This window comes from Pelodiscus sinensis, chromosome 7, assembly GCF_052426305.1.
Source record: "Pelodiscus sinensis isolate ZL-2025 chromosome 7, ASM5242630v1, whole genome shotgun sequence".
Classification (NCBI taxonomy): Eukaryota; Metazoa; Chordata; order Testudines; family Trionychidae; genus Pelodiscus; species Pelodiscus sinensis.
This window is the reverse complement of record NC_143058.1, coordinates 41,922,187-41,944,428: the sequence shown is the minus strand read 5'-3', so window position 1 is coordinate 41,944,428 and position 22,242 is coordinate 41,922,187. Positions and strand designations below refer to the sequence as shown.

General features: G+C 43.9%; 1 protein-coding gene across 4 annotated transcripts in view; it reads right to left on the bottom strand.

Annotated features, from left to right (window-relative positions):
* UBR3 (ubiquitin protein ligase E3 component n-recognin 3) overlaps nucleotides 1–22,242 on the bottom strand; it is a 240,482-nt gene that overhangs the window by 145,069 nt on the left and 73,171 nt on the right. For all 4 annotated transcript variants that reach the window (XM_089779752.1, XM_089779753.1, XM_089779754.1 and 1 more), the window contains exons 11-18: nucleotides 21,723–21,809; nucleotides 21,014–21,079; nucleotides 20,824–20,913; nucleotides 18,824–18,952; nucleotides 18,679–18,731; nucleotides 17,160–17,293; nucleotides 16,187–16,271; nucleotides 14,330–14,472 (exon numbers count right to left, since the gene is read on the bottom strand). In XM_089779752.1, the coding sequence (XP_089635878.1) occupies nucleotides 14,330–14,472; nucleotides 16,187–16,271; nucleotides 17,160–17,293; nucleotides 18,679–18,731; nucleotides 18,824–18,952; nucleotides 20,824–20,913; nucleotides 21,014–21,079; nucleotides 21,723–21,809 (787 nt within the window). The remainder of the gene's footprint in view (nucleotides 1–14,329; nucleotides 14,473–16,186; nucleotides 16,272–17,159; nucleotides 17,294–18,678; nucleotides 18,732–18,823; nucleotides 18,953–20,823; nucleotides 20,914–21,013; nucleotides 21,080–21,722; nucleotides 21,810–22,242) is intronic.

Below are 22,242 nucleotides of genomic sequence, written 5' to 3'. Positions count from 1 at the left end.
GGCTGAGTGCTATGGTGTCCCGAGTGTGGTCACTCAGGGCACTCCAAGACAGGACTGCTTTGCTGTCCCTCATCAAGGTAAACAAGTAAGCAGGGAACCCTGAGACCTGTCTGTCTGGGATGGGGGTAGGGTCCCTTTAAGCATGGAGCTCAGTTAGCCTCAGGCAGCAGCCCCACACACTAAATCCTAACCTGATGGCCTGCCAGCACTGGTTCCAGCCAGCCTTAACTTCGGTTCAGGGTCCACTCAGTGTGGACGCGCTATTTCAAAATAGCAAAACACTATTTCAAAATAGATTTTGTGTGCAGATGCGTTAATTCAAATTAGCTTAATTCGAATTAAGTATTTCGAATTAAGATAATTCGAAATAGCGCTGTAGTGTAGACATACCCTAAGGTGCTACAGGACGACTCATTTTTTTAAAGTTGCAGACTATCACGGCTACCTCTCTCAGACTGGTAACAGTGAATCTTCATATAATCAGTGCAGAAATCTTCACATAATCACTGCACTTGTAACATGTCTGCAAGGTAGATAAAGCAAAAGCTAAGGCTTATTATTGTTCAGCAATTTTAAGGAATAGCTGCATAGCCTTCTCCATAGCGTAGTTCACAACCCCCTTCCTCACAACACTTCTGGGGCCAAATCATCTGGGCAAATAATTTCCCAGTGTATCCAGCTGGTCTGTCCTTTGCCCTTTTCAGTAAGGCCATTTTCTGCCTCCTAGTCATATACCTCAGTGAAATGTCATCCAGAGGCAGGACCATCTATAGGGGATGTAGCTCTACCCTCCTCCTATCCTCCAGTTAACTCCTCTATCACCATGTAAGCACCTTCAAGACTCACCAATACAGCAAAGGCAAATCAGGAACATAATTCTCAATAGCATCTCCAGATCAGGAACATCTTCCCCCGCACACACCCTCCATCAGCCTCCCAGGCTCAACAGCACAACTAACCAGCATACTACACACACAAAAAATCCCAGTGCACATATCACTTGCCATCGCCACCACCTCCTGCCTGGAAAGAATCTTGGGGGAGATAAATCCAGAAATGTGTCTGAAAAACCTGCTATCATGTCCTTTCCTACAATATCAACTATAACCACTTGATGCAAACAAATACCTGCACAGTTATGGCACCCTGCTCAGACCATTAAGGAGAGAAATTTTATCAGTGGTTGAGGGCTAGCAAACATAACCAATAGAAAACGGAAAACATGATGAAATGTTCATGGACATCATTATTTACATTCTTACTTGTGTGTGGCCCCTGACTCATTTTTCTGTGGGTCAGCAGTCCCCACCCCAATAAAGGTTCCCTACCCATGGAGCAGAAAAATAAGACATGGCCAACACTGCCATTTAAAATACTGTTTATTTTGAACTCGTTCATTTTGATAACTACAGGAGCATGACAGGCTAAATTCAGCCCTAACTAAATAAGCTCTACTCACTCTATTGACACCAATGGATGTCAAAGTTGTCTGATTATGCCAGGATTGATTTTCATCAACAGGTATGCAAGTCCCTTTACTACTAGCAACATTTACCCTTTTTAATGGTTTAACTGGGATTTAAATATTAGTTGGTACTTTCTGCAGGTCCTCTACTTATACCTTAACTACCATAAGTATTAAAGAGAATAAAAGTTCAACTTTGTAATAAATGACAATGTGTGCAATACAATGACAAACATTCAGTGTAAGAGACAATGTCAAACAATGTTTTTAACTTAAGCAAATATGCTCTCTACTTTGAGTCTCCTGAAGTACCATCCCAAACTAACCAAGTGGTATGGGTACTCAAGGGGGTGGGAAATATATGTTCAAGTACTTGCTCTGAATCAGACACTTCCACTTCCCAGGTCAGCACCCCAACCACTGGCCTACTGGACATCCCTCTCTGGATTTTTGTGAAAAACTTTGAAACCTCTCTAGTTCATCCTGTCATGGAGAAATTTTCAAAATCTCAAACATGTTTGAGAACTGTTTCCCCCATTGAGCTATATTCCCAATGTCTGGCAACTGCGTTAAAGCTATACATTAATTTTTTATTTTTATTCAAAAATAAAACTCGTGCAATATTGGAAAGCAATGAATAGTAAGTGGCTGTCTCTTCATCTGAAAGAACAGAAAGAAAGAATATTTTAAATGACAGAGTTGTCCATGTCTTGTTTGTCTACTCTATGTATGGTTTGCTTTTGTACCTAGCTTTCAAAATCAAGAGCCTATAAACCTTTACAGATGTGCCTTTATAGTGGTGGATGCTATCGTTTCTGTAACTTCAATACAGCTCAGAGGGGTTTTCTTTGTTACAGCAACCTGAGTAACCTTATATGAGAGCTTTCGAAGTTGTTTTATCATACTCAGACACTAATAAATGCATGGATTTTGTTTTCTCTGAGCAAAGATTTCATGGTGACCAGAAGAACCTAACTTTTCACAAGCTTATGCTAAATAATCCCAACTTGGAGCACAAGCACTAAAAGGGGTCTTTGTACCTGCTATCTGTACATCATAGTGACAATTACAGAGATCCTCTATGCTCTCTCCATTGAATTTCACCAGAAACTGGTAAGCTCACCTATAATCGCCCCAAATTCTTGCTGATAAGATGGTCTGCTAGTTCTCAAATGATTCTAGTTGATGGGGTTTTATTTCAGCCCACCCACTCTCAGGCATTTCAATTAATCATTCTATATAATGTCCAAATGCTTGTGGCTTCTCAGGTTCCTCTGCTTGTCTGCTGTTGGTAGAACATACTCATTCACCAACATCCCTCAATTCCTCTTCTCCTTTGATATCATCAAGTTCTGGGGCCTTAAATCCAATTTAGTATGCAAGCTCCTCAAGACAGGGAAGAAGTACAGCAAAATTCAGGCATTGTAACAATCAAGTAATCTCACATTAAACTGTTGCTGTGTCCTCACTCTGAGCAGAACAGTCTACACTTTGAATGGGGTGGAGTCATAGGCACTGACTATGTGGGTGCTCTGAAGCTGGAGCACCCCATCAGGACCAAGCTCACTCTACTGCATGCCTCTCACCCCCACTCCACTCATATACTGGCAGCCCCACTGACCAACTACTCCCCCTGTCCTCTCCCAGTACTTCTGTAGCATCACAAACTGCTGATTCACAGCTTCCACACGCTCCAGGAGGGATAGGGAGGCTAGGACATGCTCAGAAGAGGAGCTGGGAGCTTTGAGGAAGTGGTGGAATGGAGGCAGAGCAGAGGGTGGAGCTGGGGCAAGAAGCGGCAGGACACGGCAGGATTAGAGGTAGGAGTGAGAGTATGGCTTGGGGCAGAATAGGGATTGAACACTCCCTAGCTGGAGTGGAAGTTGGTGCCTATGGATGGAGCTGCAAAAGATAGCTGTGGATAGCTCCAGGTAAGACAGGAATTGTGGAACACCTCATTATTCAGATTCCACTCATCATGGATGCTGAAATGTCTGCTGAGGGAATCTACCTCTGAGTTCTGTACTCCTAGTAGGCAAACCGCTGACAACTGTATGTCACAAAGTAAGGGATATGCACCAGTTCCATAATTTTATGGAGTCTGCACCTAAGAACTGGGAACTTGCTCGTTCTTTCTGATTGACACAATACATTACTCCTCTGTTGTCCAGCATTATCCTGACTGGGTGATCCTTGTTGTGTCGTAGGAACTCCTGGAAAACTTAATGGACTGCTTTGAGCACCAACATGTCACTATGGGTATGTCTACACTACCACCCTAGTTCGAACTAGGGTGGTAATGTAGGCAACCGGAGTTGCAAATGAAGCCCGGGATTTGAATTTCCCGGGCTTCATTTGCATAAAGCCGGGCGCCGCCATTTTTAAATGTCCGCTAGTGCAGACTCTGTGCCACGCGGCTACACGCGGCACGGACTAGGTAGTTTGGACTACCGTTTCACAAGGAGTAACGGTAGTTCGGACTAGGAAGCCTAGTCCGAACTACCTAGTCCGTGCCGCATGTAGCCGGACGACACGGAGTCCGCACTAGCGGACATTTAAAAATGGCGGCGCCCGGCTTTATGCAAATGAAGCCCGAGAAATTCAAATCCCGGGCTTCATTCGCAACTCCGGTTGCCTACATTACCACCCTAGTTCGAACTAGGGTGGTAGTGTAGACATACCCTATGACAGATCATCTCCTGACAGGTACATTTGCCCAAAGCTGTGAAGTTTTGGAAGTGGGCATCCTAATCTATAAGGGAAACCACCATAGTGAAAATCCTCATGACACACAAAACTCTAATACACACCGTTTGTGGGTCCTTCTAGCAGTTTAGGAAATCAAAGAGCTCCCAAGGTATAAACACAATGGCTACGTCTACATTGGCCCCTTTTCCAGAAGGGGCATGGTAATTTTTGAAATCGCAATAGGGAAATGCGCGAGGGATTTAAATATCCCCCGCGGCATTTAAATAAAAATGTCCGCCGCTTTTTTCCGGCTTTTAGAAAAGCCGGAAAAGAGCATCTACACTGGCCCCGATCCTCCGGAGAAAGCGCCCTTTTCCGGAGGATCTTATTCCTTATTAATAAGATCCTCCGGAAAAGGGCGCTTTTTCCGGAGGATCGGGGCCAGTGTAGACGCTCTTTTCCGGCTTTTCTAAAAGCTGGAAAAAAGCGGCGGACATTTTTATTTAAATGCCGCGGGGGATATTTAAAGCCCCCGTGCATTTCCCTATTGCGATTTCAAAAATTACCATGCCTCTTCCGGAAAAGGGGCCAATGTAGACGAGCCCAATATGTAGAGATTGTGTCGGCTGGGGGTGTTGACAGTTCTCAATCATTCCTGAAGACACCGAAAGTGCTATGGGAATCACAAACCTACAGACCGCCATATGGCGCAGGGCTTGTAGGCAAGCCATTGTAGTGATATGTGGACTCTATAGCATTGTTGAAACAAGGTTGGACGTTGTGGTTATTCAGGCTTACGTGAGTACACTCTGGTGGAGCCCAGAGTAGCCCTGATAAAAACTAAATGTTTGTGGGTGTTAGAATAGACGAGTCTTCCCTAATATAGAAACCCAGAGAATGAAACAGACAGAGCCTTGCTAGTTACTGTTCATGCTGCAAGAAGTGCGTGTCCCTTCAGGTGTCTATCATCCAGGTAAGAAAAGATGATATGCTGATCTAGTAAAGACAGGCTGATGTGGCTGACAGAACTCTGATAAAGATCCTTGGGGAAGCAGCGACACCATGGGTAGAACACAATACTGGAGTGATCCCTGTCTTTGACAAAACATAAAAATCATTTCCACAAAGTATAAATGACAACATGAAAATAAGCATCCTGAAGACTGAGAGACATTAATTAATTACCCAGAACTAGAGATGGAATTGTTGTTGGTAGGGTCACCATTTTGAACTGTTGGGAGAAGATGAAGGTAATTAAAGACCTGAAGTTGAGAACTGGTGTCCACTCCCATTTTTCGTAAAGATGAGGAAGTGCCGAGACTAGAACCCTTCCTGACAAAGTCTGGCAGGACAGGGTTGATTGCTCCCAGGTGTAGGCAGGATCATATCTCCTGCTTAAAAGATCTTTGTGAGAAGGGTTCCCAAAGAGAGACTATGAAGAGATTGTAAGGAAGGATGGAATAGTTTGAAGAAAATCACCTCCAGGATCCATCTGTCTAATGTAATGAGCTCCCTGTATGGTAGGAAATGAAAGAGATGCTCTCCATAAGGGTGGAAGGGGAATAGGTGTAATGCAGTGAAAGTTAGTTTGTGACCCTCAACCAATGGGTCAAATCAATGTTTTGAAGTGTCTCTTTGTAGCTGCTGAAGAGGCCCTTTCTTCGGGAATCTGGGCTTCTATATGGGGGTCTGCAGCTGATTTTATGAGCTAACAGCAGACTAGGAGAAACTGTTGAGCTGTCTGCAACCCACTATGGTTTGGTTTTGGTTTTGCAGGTAAATAAATGCCCAGAAAATGGGGCATTACCCAACAGCCTTTGAGAGAATTCAGAGAACTCTCCATGGCATCACTAAATAACTTTGGGCCTTCCAAAGGACAGTCTTCAACTACATTTTATCCCTTCTGTGGGAGGCCAAAAGACTGCAGCCAGGAAGCTCAGAACATGATTACTACTGTAGCAATACAACATGCAGCTGTGTCAATGGTAGCGACTGAAGTCAGGAGAGATGCGTTGGAAACTGTCTAACACTCTACAATGAGGACCTGAAATTTTGAATAGACCGTGTAGTCATACAATGACATCAGAGCTTGATAACTGGCTACTAAAAGCCACATGAGGGCCAAGAAGTAGCTCTTCAGCCCTGAAAGTCCAACTGTTTTAGGTCCCTATCAGATGGTTTTGAACTGAACCAATGTTGCCTATTCTGTTCACTGGCAACACTTGATGGATAAGGCAAACTTGCCCTAAGGAGATGAAGGAAGGATATCCAACATAGAATGTTGGGATTCCTGAATCTCATATAACGGGACTTGTAAGTTATCGGTCACCTTTTCTATGAATTCTGGAAAGATCCTGACATCATTGAGGTACAGTGGCAGGAGAGGTATGATAGCCTCATCTAGAGAAGAGAAAGATTTGTGGGAAGGTGGCATTTCTTCCTCTTCCGCTGATGCCCTCTTTGGAAGGATCTGGAGGAGGGATGTTAAATATCAGTTAATTGAATAGTCAAGTAACCTCATGAAATTTTATTGGTTAGTCAACTATTCTATACAATGGGTGGGGCTGGAACCCATTGTATCAGAGGCATCAGCGTGGGGTGCTAAGTGGGAGCTGGTCCACGAAGGGAGCCAGTTTAAAAACCAGCTCCCCTTGCAGTTGCCAGTTTAAAAACCAGCTCCCCTTGCAGCTGCCAGTTGCCCAGTGCTCCTGCTGCTTCTGAGAAAGAGGCAGCAGTATGGGGTGGCAGCAGTTCCTGTCTAGTGGGGGGTCTGAGCTCCTGGACCCAGTGTGAGACAGAACTGAGACTGCCTGCCTGGATCTTAATACACTTGAAATGCAGAGGTGAAACAGAGGTAGATCCCAGACCCAATGTGAACCAGGACTGAGTTAGGCTGCCTGCCCAGCTCCTAATACACTTTAAATGCAGAGTCACAGCAGGGGTAGGTCACGGATGGACTGAGCCAGGCTGTTGGCCAGACTGCTAAAAGTCTCCTTTATGAAAAATATTTTTAAACTGATAGCTTCAGGGAATAATTCTCCAATATTTTCCTACCAAAAAAGTTACAAGTTTCCTATTGTTGTTCCTATTGTTTCATACAACTTGTTGGATGAAAAAAATAGATGCTTTTGTATTTAAGTCATAATAAAGAGATTTCAGCTCTTCCATGGCTGTGGACAGAATGGAGTTTATTTTACAGATTGTCATTATGCTAGCAGGCAGGAAGCAAAATAACAAAGAACATAAAGAAACTTATTTTGCCATGGAGTCAGTGTGGAAAGCGCAGTATTTTGAACTTCATTTTTTCATAAATTTCCACATGTACATTTTTTGTTTTAAAACAACTTTATTCCAAGAGTCCAGAGATTTCAAATAACATATAGGCTACATCTACACTACAGCAAAAAGTTAACTTAAGCTACGCAACTCCAGCTACATGAACACCACCATGGGTAGTCTCCGATCAACTACCCTTACTTTTTTCATCCAGGGTAGAGTAACAGGGTCGACGAGACAGCGATCTGCGGTCAATTTGGCAGGTCTTCACTAGACTTGCTAAATTGATCACCAGTGACTTAGTCTCAGAGCACTGATCCAGGCTGTAATGTAGATGTAACCACAGTTCTCAGCAACACCCTGAAAAATGGTATGCCTCTCTGTCCCTCTTCTCAGCCTGGTATTCTCAGACCATTATGCCAGAGAGCAAGTAAAGTTACAAGGTGAAGAACAGGCCATAAAAGGAACCTTCAATGTGTGTTCTAGAACAAAACAAATCAGGAAAGGTGTACAGATATAAGGCACACCATTTCCCAGGAAGAGAATTTCTGGTCTGTCAATAAAAAGTAAACTAAGTTGTGACAAACTACATTCATCCATTTTAAAAAAAACATTTTTTTTTAAATTCCTAAAATTGGTGTTCAAAATCCAGTGACTTTATTCCCTTTATTTAAATTTGCAGAATCAATTTCTATCTTTTCAAATTTCCTTTTAATCATTAATAGATTTTGTCTTCAAAAATGTGTGTGTGTGTTTTTGATACATTTAGTTATTTATAAATAACTTTAAACCTGTTATGGCTTTTATTTTAGCTTCAAATGTGAACACATCACTGAGCACAGGGCTACTAGTGCATCAGTACAGACTACAAATAACCAAATGAGAATTCAGTATAATTCTTTGGAGTATTCATGTATTGTTCAATTTAATTTTCAAATGAAGAGAGAGCTGTTACATAGTGCTTTTCATCAGTAACCCTCAAAATTCTTTACAAAGGAGGCACAGAACTGAGGAGATTTGCCCAATGTCACCCAACAACCTTGTGGCAGAACTGAAAATAGAATCCAAGTCTCATAAGTCCCAATCCAGTGTGGCAGGTCTCACTCACATCTTTTAGTTATTTTCATTTAGCATTACAGTAGAAATTCTGTAAGTTATGCTAGTATCTACTGTAGTTACTGCAAATTGCTCACTTGTAAATTTGGAAATTTCAATATGTAAATGTGGAAGAATAATATATCACGTACAATACAACTGTCAAAATAAATGAGCAATCTCATAGAATAATAGAATACTAGGACTGGAAGGGACCTCGAGAGGTCATCGAGTCCAGTCCCCTGCCCTCATGGAAGTACCAAGTACTGTCTAGACCATCCCTGATAGACATTTATCTAATCTACTCTTAAATAGCTCCGGAGATGGGGATTCCACAATCTTCCTAGGCAATTTATTCCAGCGTTTAACCACCCTGACAAGCTGGAAGTTTTCCCTAATGTCCAACCTGAGCCTCCCTTGCTGCAGTTTAAGCCCATTGCTTCTTGTTCTATCCTCAGAGGCCAAGATGAATACATTTTCTCCCTCCTTCTTATGACACCCTTTTAGATACCTGAAAACTTCTATCATGTCCCCCCCTCAATCTTCTCTTTCCTAAACTAAACCCAATTCTTTCAACTTTCCTTCATAGGTCATGTTCTCTAGACTTTTAATCATTCTTGTTGCTCTTCTCTGGACCCTCTCCAATTTTTCCACATCTTTCTTGAAATGCGGTGCCCAGAACTGGACACAATACTCCAACTGAGGCCTAACCAGCGCAGAGTAGAGCGGAAGAATGACTTCTCATGTCTTGCTCACAACACACGTGTTAATGCATCCCAGAATCATGTTTGCTTTTTTTGCAACAGCATCACATTGTTGACTCATATGTAGCTTGTGGTCCACTATAGCTCCTAGATCCCTTTCTGCCATACTCCTTCCTAGACAGTTGCTTCCCATTCTGTATGTGTGAAACTGATTGTTCCTTCCTAAGTGGAGAACTTTGCATTTGTCTTTATTAAACTTCACCCTGTTTACCTCAGACCATTTGTCCAATTTGTCCAGATCATTTTGAATTATGACCCTATCCTCCAAAGCAGTTGCAACCCCTCCCAGCTTGGTATCATCTACAAACTTAATAAGTGTACTTTCTATGCCAATATCTAAATCGCTGATGAAGATATTGAACAGTGCCAGTGCCAGTCCCAAAACAGACCCTTGCGGAACCCCACTTGTTATCCCTTTCCAGCAGGATTGAGAACCATTAATAACTATTCTATGAGTATGGTTATCCAGCCAGTTATGCACCCACCTTATAGTAGCCCCATCTAATTTGTATTTGCCTAGTTTATTGATAAGAATATCACGTGAGACCATATCAAATGCCTTACTCAAGTCTAAGTATACCATGTCCACCGCTTCTCCCTTATCCACAAGGCTTGTTATCCTATCAAAGAAAGCTATCAGAGGGTATGTCTACACTACAGTGCTAATTCGAACTAACTTAGTTTGAATTAGTTAATTCGAACTAAGCTAATTCGAACTAACGCATCTAGAACTAAAAACTAGTTCGAATTAGCGTTTTGCTAATTCGAACTAGCGCATCCACACTGATTGGACGCAGGAGCGCATTTAAGGGCGACTGAAACCGGTTCCGGCAGGGCATCAGGTCAGTAGTTGCGTTGTGTGGCTGCTGTCTGAGGCTATCTGAGGCTTGTGCTTAAAGGGACCCCCCCTGGACAGCCGGTTCTCAGCTTTTCCTGCTTGCTTGCCAACCTCGCCGAGGGACAGCAAAGCATTGGTCTCTGTGCCCGTCTGTGTCGGTGCTTCCCTTCGGGGACGCCGCCGCAGGTGGCAACATGGAGCCAGAGCTCGCTCTGCACCTTCTGGTGCACTTTCTGGACTTGCTGCTGCAAGCCTGCCAGCAATGGCTCGAGGCTGCCTGGCACCACCTGGTGCACGTCAGCCCCCTGCCTCTCCGCCTGGCCGCCCTGGGGGCCGTGGAGGAGCCGCGGCGGCGCCCCGGCACCAGCATACCCCGCCACATCTGGCGTCTGGACACCAGCAGCGACTGGTGGGACCGCATCGTCCTGGAGCGCTGGGAAGACCGACAGTGGACTCAGAACTTCAGGATGAGGAGGAACACCTTCCTGGAGCTCTGCGAGTGGCTCGCCCCTGCTCTGTGCAGAAGGGACACTCGCATGAGGCCAGCCATTCCCCTCCAGAAGCAGGTGGCCATCGCCCTCTGGAAGCTCTCCACGCCGGACAGCTACCGAACCGTCGGGAAACAAATTCGGCGTGGGGAGATCCACCATCGGAGCGGTGCTCATGCAGGTATGGCACTCGTCGGCCACTGCGCCGGGAAGGGGGGCTGCAAGAAGGGGATGGGCCGCCCCAGGGACAAAGGGGGGGCAGGAGGAGGCGAAAGCGCCCTGCACCGGAGGGGTCGGTCTGTCCCCGCCGTACTACACGCCGCCAGGGGGGTTGCTTCCGGGAGTGGGGCGCGGGGCACTGCCAGGGCACGAATGCTCCCAGCCACCCGGGCGCCCCACTGATTGGCGCTTTGCTGTGTCTCTCCGCAGGTGGTCAAGGCCATCAACCGGGTGCTGCTCCGCCTCGCTGATCCGGACGCCGTCATCCGGGGATTCGGCGCCCTCGGCTTCCCCAACTGCGGGGGTGGGGGGGCATCGATGGGACGCACATCCCCATCCGTGCCCCGGAACACCAGGCATCCTGTTATGTGAACCGCAAGGGGTACTTCTCCATCCTCCTGCAGGCTGTGTGTGACCACTGGGGACAGTTCACGGACATTAATGTGGGCTGGTCCGGCAAAGCACACAACGCCCGGGTGTACCGCAACTCCTCCGTGTGCCAGCGGCTGCAGGACGGGACCTTCTTCCCCGACCACCACATCAGGGTCGGGGACGTGGACATGCCCGTGTGCCTGGTGGGGGATGCCGCCTACCCACTGCAGCCATGGCTGATGAAGCCCTACACGGGGCACCTCAATCCCTCCCGCCAGGACTTCAATGCCAGGCTGACCAGGGCCCGCATCGTGGTGGAGGGGGCCTTCGGGCGACTGAAAGCCCGCTTTCGATGCCTCCTCACCCGTCTGGACCTGGCCGAGCACAACATCCCTCCCGTGGTGGCAGCATGTTGTGTGCTCCACAATTTATGTGAGAGAAAGGGGGAGGCTTTCCTGCCAACCTGGATGGCTGAGGCTGACCGCACCGCTGCCATCCGGGAAGCCCAGCAGGGGGCCGTCCGGATCCAGGAAGCCCTGAGGGAGAACTTCCTGGTGGAGGAGGAGGACTGACCTCTCCCTTGCATGCCCCACTGGGGCCTTCTTCCACCCTACCCCCCCCTTCCCCTTTCCCCTCCCTACCTACTGTCAAATAAAGACACCTGTTTTTCAAACACAAACGTCTTTTTATTTAACATAACTGGGGTGAGGAGAGGGAGGGGGGAGGGTGGAAGAGAGGAGGGGGAAACCTGGGACGAGGGAGCTGGAAGGGGAGGGAAGGGAGGAAGGGAAAGGAAAGCTCAGGGGTGGGGGTCCAGCTGCCTCTCCTGTCTCGCAACACTGCGGGTCCTGGGGCGTTGGTGGGGAATGGTTGTGGAGGGTGGGGCAGGAGGGATGGGAGGTGTGGAGGAAGCAGGAGCAGGAGCGGGAGGGGGGAGCCGGAGCAGGAGGAATTGGGAAGCGGTCGAGCAGGCTCTGGAGGTGGCCTCACAGGGCACAGCCCCTGCTCCTCCAGTGCCTCCAAGCTCCTCCGGCGCAGCCTCAGGTCCTCCTGGACCCAGTGGTCCTGGATGCGGAGCTGGTGCTCCAGGAACCGGAGGTGCCGCCTCTGGTAGTCCTCTTGGTTCCTGGCTCTCCTGCTGGCCCGGGCGGCTGCTGCAGTTGGAGTGGTGCGCTCTGCAGTCCCAGGTGCTGCGGCTGTGGTGAAACAAGAACAGCGGTCAATTACCCCAGGGGCCCAGGTGTGTGAAACCCAGCCCCCCTCTGCAAGGCCAGGGCCCCTGCAGGATCCCCAGCTGCTGCTCCGTGGTGGGCAAGGCCCAGGCACACGGTCCCTGGGCTCCCTCTCACCCCAGCCCCCCGTACACATAAGGGGAGCATGATGGTACTCACATGTGGACGCCTCCCCGGCTTCGGACGACACAGGCGAGCGGCTCTGTGGGGTGCCTCAGGGGTCCTGGGTAGGCTGCCGGCAGGCTCCTGGCTCTTGGAGCCCTCCTCCTCCGCCTCTGTGTCTGGGAGCGGTCCCTCTGCCCCGGGGTCTATCACCTCCCGGGGGGCAGGGATGGCATGAGCCCCCAGGATGCGGTCCAGAGCCTGGAAGCGGGGGCACGCCTCTGGGTCGGCCCCTGGCAGGCAGGCCCAGGAGTAGGACTGCTGCAAGTCCTTAATTTTCCAGCACACCTGCTCCCGGCTGCGCTGGTGGCCCCTGGCGGCCAGGCTGGCAGCCATGCGGCCCTACACTGCTGCGTTCCTGTGGCTAGTGCGGAGATCGTGGACATTGGAGGCTTCCCCCCAAACCTCGATGAGGTCCACGATCTCCGCACTAGATTACGCGGGCGCCTGCCTCTTGTGGCCCCGGGCAGGCTCCTGGGAGCCACCAGGCTGGTCCCGGGAAAAGGGGGAGGGCTGGGTGGCATCGGGTGGCTGGCTCATGGGGTGTCAGCTGCTGGGTGTGCTGGCACAGGTGCTGGCAGCCTTGCAACTGGCACAAACCCCGTAGCCAGCCCGTGCCCCTTTAAGGGCTCTGGGGCCGGGAGGGGGGCAGTAGAGTTTCCCTGGTGTTGGCCAGAGTGGCCACCAGGGAAAGCTGGGAAGGGCTAGCCTCCCACTAGTTCGAAGTAAGGGGCTACACACCCCTTAATTCGACCTAGTAAATTCGAACTAGGCTTAATCCTCGTGGAATGAGGTTTACCTAGTTCGAACTAAGCGCTCCGTTAGTTCGAATTAAATTCGAACTAACGGAGCGCTAGTGTAGCGCCTATGAAAGTTAGTTCGAACTAACGTCCGTTAGTTCGAACTAACTTTGTAGTGTAGACATACCCAGATTGGTTTAACATGATTTGTTCTTTACAAATCAATGCTGGCTGTTCCCTATCATCTTACCACCTTCCAAGTGTTTGCAGATGATTTCCTTAATTATTTGCACCATTATCTTCCCTGGCACAGAAGTTAAACTAACTGGTCTGTAGTTTCCTAGGTTGTTCTTATTTCCCTTTTTATAGATGGGCACTATATTTGCCCTTTTCCAGTCTTCTGGAATCTCTCGTCTCCCATGATTTTAATATACTTTACAGTACAGTACCACACCCAATGTGCTATATAATAATTTGTCAAAGTTAATAAAGCCACCTAGAGTACATGGCTATTAAATCTTCACTAAGGAGACACCAACTTTTTTTGGTGTATGAATCAAATGATGCTTTAGCAAGATTATTTTATATTTGGCTTTAGCCTTGGTTTGTGATGACATGTGGCTAAGGCTATGAATCTGTCACTGAGATCACTGGTTGTATGATTTTATGAGCCCCATGCGATTTCCTGAAAATTCCAATAATTCAATGCTGGCCAGCAAGATGTAGGCTCCTCAGTGTTTTACTGATTATTGCTTGTGTGATGTCTGTGATTGTTGATACAAATACCTGTGACAAAATCATAGCCTTACACATGGCTGATGCTTGCCTCAATGGGGCTTATATTTGGACAACAAGCAAAAACTCATTTTACATCCAAACTCATTTTTATGTCCAACTTTACTTACTATGTGAGAAGATTATAAACTCAAAACTAAGAGAAGCAATAAATAACTTATTTTTACTATGTAAAAAGTGCATGAAGTATTATACCTTTAGGTGTATACATTCCTTGTTGCATAGAACCTCCAGGTTCAAAAACAGGAGCTTTAAAATCAGCAACTGCTGACAACATTGATTCAAAGCTTAAACTTCCTGGAACAATGCCACTTTTGGGGTTGGGGTTTTCTGGAATGTGATCTTTATGTTAAGAAAAACAATGGTAAGCATGTCACCTTTTACTTTTGTCTAATGTTTTAACAGCTTAATTTAAGATGCTAAATTTTTGCAATGTTTTCATTTCACCACAAGAGGTCTGTGTACTATACCAGTTCATAGAATCATAGGACTGGAAGAGACCTTAGGAGGCCAACGAGTCCAATCCCCTACACAAAGCAGGACCAAACCCAACTAAATCATCCCAGCCAGGGCTCTGTCAAGCCGGGATTTAAAAACCTCTATGGATGCAGATTTCACCACCTCTCTAGGTAACCCATTCCAGTGCTTCACCACCCTCCCAGTAAAATAGTTTTTTTCTAACATTCAAGCAAGATCTTCCGCACTGCAACTTGAGACCATTGCTCCTCGTTCTGTTCTCTGTCATTACAGAGAACAGCCTTTCTCCATCTTGAACCCATGTTGACCATTCCTGATCACTTTCCTCTCTTCTAAGTGCTTCAAAACAAATTCTTTTATGTTTTTTTCTGGAGACTGAGGCGAGGCTAACCAGTCTGTAGTTCCCTTGATTGTCCTTCTCTTTTTTAAAGATGGGCACTACATTTGCCTTTTTCCAATCGTCCGGGACCTCCCCCGATTGCCACAAGTTTTCAGAGATAGTGGCCAATGGCTGGCTCTGCTATCAAATCAGCTAACTCCTCAGTACCTTGAATGCAATAGATCCAGCCCCATGGATTTGTGTATGTCCAACTTTTCTAAATAGTTCCAGTGCAATCAAGTCTGTTTGGTACCATATCAACACTTTTGGATACAATTTTAATTATGTACACTACGTACACTATTTGCTTACTCTGGGATTATACACTAAATACACATCACTACAAAAGTTCTTGAATATGTTGTTAAACTTGTGCGGCTAGCAACCAGGTGTGGTGGGGAGGATTGTTTAAAAGCTTTTCAAAAAATCTCTTCTCTCAATTAGCAATCTTTCTATTTAGAAACACTCTCCTCCTCAGAAAGTAAGGATATTAGTCTGGCTTTAAGTATTACTAGAACAATCCTTTCATGCTGAGAAGAGGCATAAAAGGGAGGCTTATCTATATGCAGAGAAAGAGGAGGGACACAGTGCTCAATAATAGAAGGAAAATTCAGGAACAGAGAAAACTAGTAGATTTAACTGAAAATATTAAAGCAATATCGTGTGTAGAGCAATGAGGGATGAGTGGGAAGATATAGGTGGAAACACACTAAGGAAAGAAAAAATGAAATAAAATGGAAAAAATAGATTGTGAAATTAGCATGATGTGTATATATTGTACCTAAACATTCCTACTATTACCTTACTATTAATAAACCTCAACCTACTTTTCACCATTTCTACCTTTAAATTATTGCTGTTACTTAGGAAAAAGATCTTGTTTGTTTTACTTTGCTGCAAAGCAGCTACCACACAGTAAAAACATTTAAAAAGTAATGCAAATCCTCACAGGTATCATTTTCATATAAACAATTAAAGAAGGCTAATGTATGGATAAAAATGTCATTATGATAATAACAATACATCATAATTCAATGACATCTGCTCATAGCTCCTAAAGTTTGAGCTTGTTACAAAACAAGCAATATTGATGGCATCATGCACAAGCTTTAAAATTCTGCACAACACAAATTTCTTTTATAGTATTATTTACAAGCACAAATCAAAAAAGTAAGTTAACAGATTCCAAGGATATGAGATCCAATAGTGAACTATGAGTCCTGTCGTTCATACAGAGCTGGGCTACCATCTCTGCTCTGAGGATTTCATCATCTGTCATTCCTAGGACAATAAAAATAAAATTAAATACCTGTACAAGTTTGTATGAGTAAATAAAAGGGGGATTCACAGGAACACACTTCTGTTTATATCTAAGTAAGTAAAACACTAATTACAAATGTGACATCCAGATATCCAAATTAACAAAGTTACACTGTTAAAACTACAATTCAGATTTCTGGTTGATTTCCAAAGATGTCCACAAAAATTAAGTAAACTATTCTTATTTTCTTCTATGCATTTGGAAGATGTAGAGAGTAACATTTTGCTGATATTTCTCAACACACATGCTATTTAGAAAACAGTCTATTTCACAGGAGAGAACACCAAAGCATGTTTTTTAAAGAGTGTATTGTAAAGCACAGTAATAAATAAAGCTTAATAAATCACAACCCAATTAAAGTTTTAGCTAGGATTTTACATTATCATTTAGGCCCAATATTGCAATCATCCATCTTAACTTCACACACATGAGTTCTGCCTGAGAAATAGGAAGCTCAATCATAAGAGATCATTACAAATTGGAACTTTAGGATTTGCTGATTCAAAACACTTGTACTGACATTTAAGTTTCAATATATATCTGGTGTCACATAAAGAAAGACATTCAGCCACTTATTTCTCTCAAGGACAGGAATGGGCCAGGCTGCAATAAAGGAAAAGACACTAACTCATATTTTGTTTTTCCTTCTAGTTTTTAGGATGGTTAAAATGAAGTGACTGATGGAACTGAAACCAAATTACAAACATAAAGAATGGCCATCTGATTATATTTAATAATTTTACTTATTCTGCTACAGGATAGCTATTAATGGAAAACATCTAAAACCAAATACACATAAAAATTCCATGTTACAGTAATATTTTTGACTAGACAATTGTGTCTCTTACCTAAATGTAAACGAAGACTTAGCAGAATGACAAGAAATGTTAAGGCTCCTTCCAACATAGACCTTTCATGTTCTGAATCAAGAACTGTATTCTGATGCTGCGATGCCATTGTTAAGAGATCTACCACCTTGAATCTACCGGACAGAGCAAAGTTAGAGACCTCATTTTTCTGTATTAAGAGCCTGATGTTGAGAGGTGCAAAGTACCCGGGATTCCTACTGAAGCACCATTCAAGATCAGGCTCTAATGGAATACAAAATAAGATGTATATAATCTAATTAGATGCAAACCTTGAAGTAAACAGCTTTTTATTCTCAGAAAGTGTACTTATCTTCACTGTACTGTACTGATCCTATTTGTGGCAGGAAGCTGCTTGGGAAGCCTCATTCAACTTCTGCCACTCCAATCACAATAAGGGGAAGTGGATTGGGGCTAGGTAAATAGCTTTAATTTGTCCGATCACTGACTGTACCTGCCAGCCTCATTAGACAGGAGCTATAAGGCTGGAAGTGAATGAAAGGGAGGCAGAGACCAGGAGGGAAGTGAGGCTCAGGGAAAGAAGGAAACCTGCTACTCTCTGGCTAATCAGGCCTGCATTAGGCTGAGTCACTGTAAATACCCTGTATATAGTAAGAAACCGGTGATGGGAAACAGACACAAATAAAGAGCATGAGTATTGCACCAGCCTGGAGTGTCCCTGAGCCAAGGGGCTCAACACACAAAAACGCGACATGCATCCCATCACACTATTCATACTTGTAATTTAAACATGTGACATGTGAATACTTGAAAGTAGGCTAATTGGTATTCACCTTTCTGTCCTGCTTTTCTTCAGTCATGTCTACACTACAGCAGCTCACAGCTACAGTGCTGCAGCTGTGATCCTGTAGCATAGACACTACATATGTCAATGAAAGCTTTTCTGTGGACATAGGTAACCAACTTCTCCAGGAGATGGTGGCCAAGTTGATGGAAGAATTCTTCCATCAATCTGCTGGGCCTGAATGGGGGGTTAAATTGACCTCACTACTTTGCACAGAGCATGACATCTTTCACAGCCCTGAGCAGGAAAGAAAGGTTAGTCTAAGTTTTAGGCATAAATTAGGCCTTCTGTAAAAGTAAGCAGACTTCTTGTGATTCTCGTTGCTATTCATTCTCCCTTTCAGTGTCAGAGTTCCAAATACTTACACACAACAGTGTGCAACACTCCTAAAATAGGACAGCTCAGGAGATTCAACTCCGGAGGTTTAATAAACATATTGCCCACACTGGAGTATAAATACAAAGCCAGCCCTGAGTGAACGGGAGAATGAATGAAACTACCACTGTAGAAGCCATCAGAGAAACTGTATTAACGGAAGTGTCTTGCTCCATGTGGAGAGTGGAAAAAAGAAAAAATGCTGCAGTGAGAGGGGGATTCAGCAGGTATATATAATACACCTTTCTTCACATGGTATATTTTAAACAGTCAGTGGCAGCATGCTATGGTGGTATCTATTCTATCATGTTTTGACCTTACCTTTCAAAAACTGATGAAATAAAATAATCTGGGTCAAGTCTAGAAGCACAGACCTATAAACACATAAATGGTACATTCACTTTAGTAATCCATCTTTAGCACTCTAATCAATACAGTACTTGGGTTCACAGAAATTATACCTTACCTGTAATAAGTAAATGTCAGGATCAATCATGGAGTTACAAAAATGAGACTGCACATAGGTCATTGCTTGTCCTTTAATTTGTAGACCATTTCTTACCCACATGTTACTATGGATTTCAGAAAGGCTTGCCTTAAAAAAAAGAATTAGCTGAAATAAATATTCTGCAAACAATTAAAGGAAATTCAGCTATTCAGTTGTCTATAGCCCCACCATCTACCGCAAACCCCTCACATCTCAAAATCAGCAGAGCTGGACCATGTCAAAAGTTGAACGACAGTCATTCAGAAAATCCTCCTACATGTGACAACATTCAGTTGGTACTAGTATATGGTTTTCTTCTTGCTGAGACAGTACTAAATCCATTCATGAGACATAATATTAAATTACAATGGTGAATGAGACTGAAAACCAAAGCTCTGATAATTAAAAAAATACTGTGTTATTTTTGCAAATTTGTTAACCAGGTATCCTGGCCAAAGTCAAAGTAAGCTATTTATATTCCACCACAGATCTGCAATGCATATAATATGATCCATTCTAAAAGAAAGTGCCATTTCAGGAAAAGGAGAGGTGGGCATGTGAAGAGCTCCATGATTCTGTATCCTGAAAAAAGTACCACCAAAATGAAGTGTATCTTATAACAGATTATCAATTATTACAATTATTTATTTTCATCTCTTAAGGTCAACATAAACAGAATGTTGAGTGTAAAGCCACAGGTAACACCACCATCCATTACTATTTATAAAAGGAACAAAGGGTTCTCACAACCCAGCTTCTACATGCTCTCCCACATATTGCCTCGTCAATTTGTATGTATTAATATTAATTGCATTATAACTGGATTAAGAAAGAGGCTTTAGTGCCTGAAGACAATAGCTCCAGGCTAAGTAGGATCCTACAAAAAGATCTAGAGGCCACCATAAGTGAAAAAATTTTTTGTAAGGCCCCCTTTGCCGGGGGCTCTGGGCAGCAGCCACTGAAGTCCCTGCATGTTATCTGGCCTTGTCGGGCAGGGAAGGCAGACAGAAGGTGGCTCAGCTAACTATTGTTCCCGCCTTACTGGGATGGACCCACATAATCACGAGTGCTGGGGAAAGCTTCCCTGCACTGCCCTCACCAGCAGGCTCCACCCCTACAGCTCCCATTGGCCAAAAATCCCAGCCAACGAGAGCTGCAGGGGGTGATGCCTGCAACAACAGCAGGGCAGCATGGGCCACCGCTTTCTCCCCTTGCCCCACCAAATAAGAGATGCTCAAGTAAGCACCCTGCACCCCAATCCCCTGCTCTGGCCCTGAGCCCCCTCCTAGACTCTACACCCCAACCCTGAACCTGGTTCAGCACTCTAACTCCCACCCACTCACACCCCCTGTCCTGGGTCTCCTTCTGAACTCCAAACCCCTTGGCCCCAGCCTGAAGCCCCCTCCTGCATCCCAAATGCCTCATCCCCAGTCCCACCCCCAGTCGGAACCTTCACCCCCTCCCACACTTTGAATCTCTCATTTTGGCCCCACCCCAGAATGTAGGGGGCCTCACAAACTCTAAGAGCTCCAGGCCCCCGGAAGAGTTCATATACTCCTAAACTACATGCACAGATTATTCCAAGAACAAATATGTACCCAAATTTAGAGGCAGTTTTTTGAAAATGTGATCCTAAATATTAAGCATAGTTTTCAGCAATAAAAAACACATAGGGTTTTACATACAATTTTAACAGTATTTGAAAAATTAGGTCTCTGTGATTCTAAGGAATACTTTTCTAAGTTTATTCTGAGTAATCACTGTAAATCTGTGCTGACAAGTGATAAATATTTCATATATTGCAACAAGTTGTCACCTATATTAATTTTTGTATTCCACAATCAAAAATGTTTTCCCCTGATCTTTAGACATTTTTTAATATATTTAAACTATTTGGACTAGAAGGAGGGAAGACATGGACATCCATGTATTTTTGTATTATGTACATTCTAACTAAGAAAAGCAGCCTGTCACCATACCTGAATCTGAAGAGGATGAATCATTAGTTTCATCAACATCTCCTGATCTGGCAAAATAGAATCCAGATCTAGTTCTTGGCATTTGACAGCCTACAAACATAATGGAGTATAAATTTTACTGAGAATAAAGACATTATTTTTTCATACAAACAACAACTTATAGGATATGGTAAAAAAAATGTTTGCTTACCTTACTCAGAAACATCGCATAGTAACGATGTAGTGGCAAATGAAAAGTAACCTGGTTAGGAGCTGGCTGCAATGAACACAAAACATTTGGGGGTTTTTTACCATCAAATACAAAATAATACAAGAATCATACACAGAGACTGTCATTTCATGTGGCACATACAATGCTGATGGCTCTTTCCTCTAGATATTGCTAATGTTGCCCCATCTCTCCCTCTGCCAGTGTTTCACCACCCTTTTCCCAAATAGTTCTAGCTGATCTCTCTTGCCGAGCCTTGGGAATGTTAGTCTCACCACACCCAGGATAAAAAATGTCTCCCAATACAGCAGAGTTGCTCATAATCTAGTACTTTACAAGAAATGGAGTGCAGAGAGGTTTTGCTTTCTCACTGCTAACACCCTCCACTCAACTGCCTTAGAGTGCTCCTATAGCATCAATTGATAAAGCCCGATAGTCTGAATACAAGTTCACATTAAATTAATGGGTGGACTCTAATATTCTTAATTCACAAATACATCCTCATACTCATAAATTATAAAGGTTTTAAACAAGAGTAGCACTGATTTTAACATGGCAATCCATTTCTTAAAGTACTTAAAATGTTCATTTCTTTTTCAATTAAATAATAAAAATACTAAATTTCAAAATATTTTAAATTAAATAAGTCATTTCTCACAGCACTTTATTTAATCATATAAAGGATGCAAACCTCATCAACAAAGTTGATAGCATCAAACCAGTCCTGAAGTGCTTCAAGGCAGTATCTAACAACATTTCGTGTGTACTCTTGTGTCTCCTGCAAAAAAAAAAAAAAAAAAAAAAAAAAGATCTGAGATTGCATTAACATACATTATACCACACTACTCAAAAATAATTTTGAGTAACAGTTTAATTAATAAAATAGGGAAAGTAGTTTGTTAACTAGTATGATTGTTTATGGATTTTTCAGTCCTTTTCTGTTCAGTTTTAAAACAGAGCACAAATATGCAATTTGCATGGTATTTATCATTTTATTTTTAAAAGTTCTTTCTTCCAACACTGAAAATTAACATTTTACTGGTGGTTGACCCTGTCCTTCTCTACACAGAAACTTATGTAAATACATCAATGATAAGAGTGCTAGCATACAATGGCCTATGATGTTTTTGCTATTGTGTTATCCAGATGTGTTCTGAGCTGCCATGATGGTGTTGTCCACTATCAGATTCAACCAAGTTTTATAAAATGTT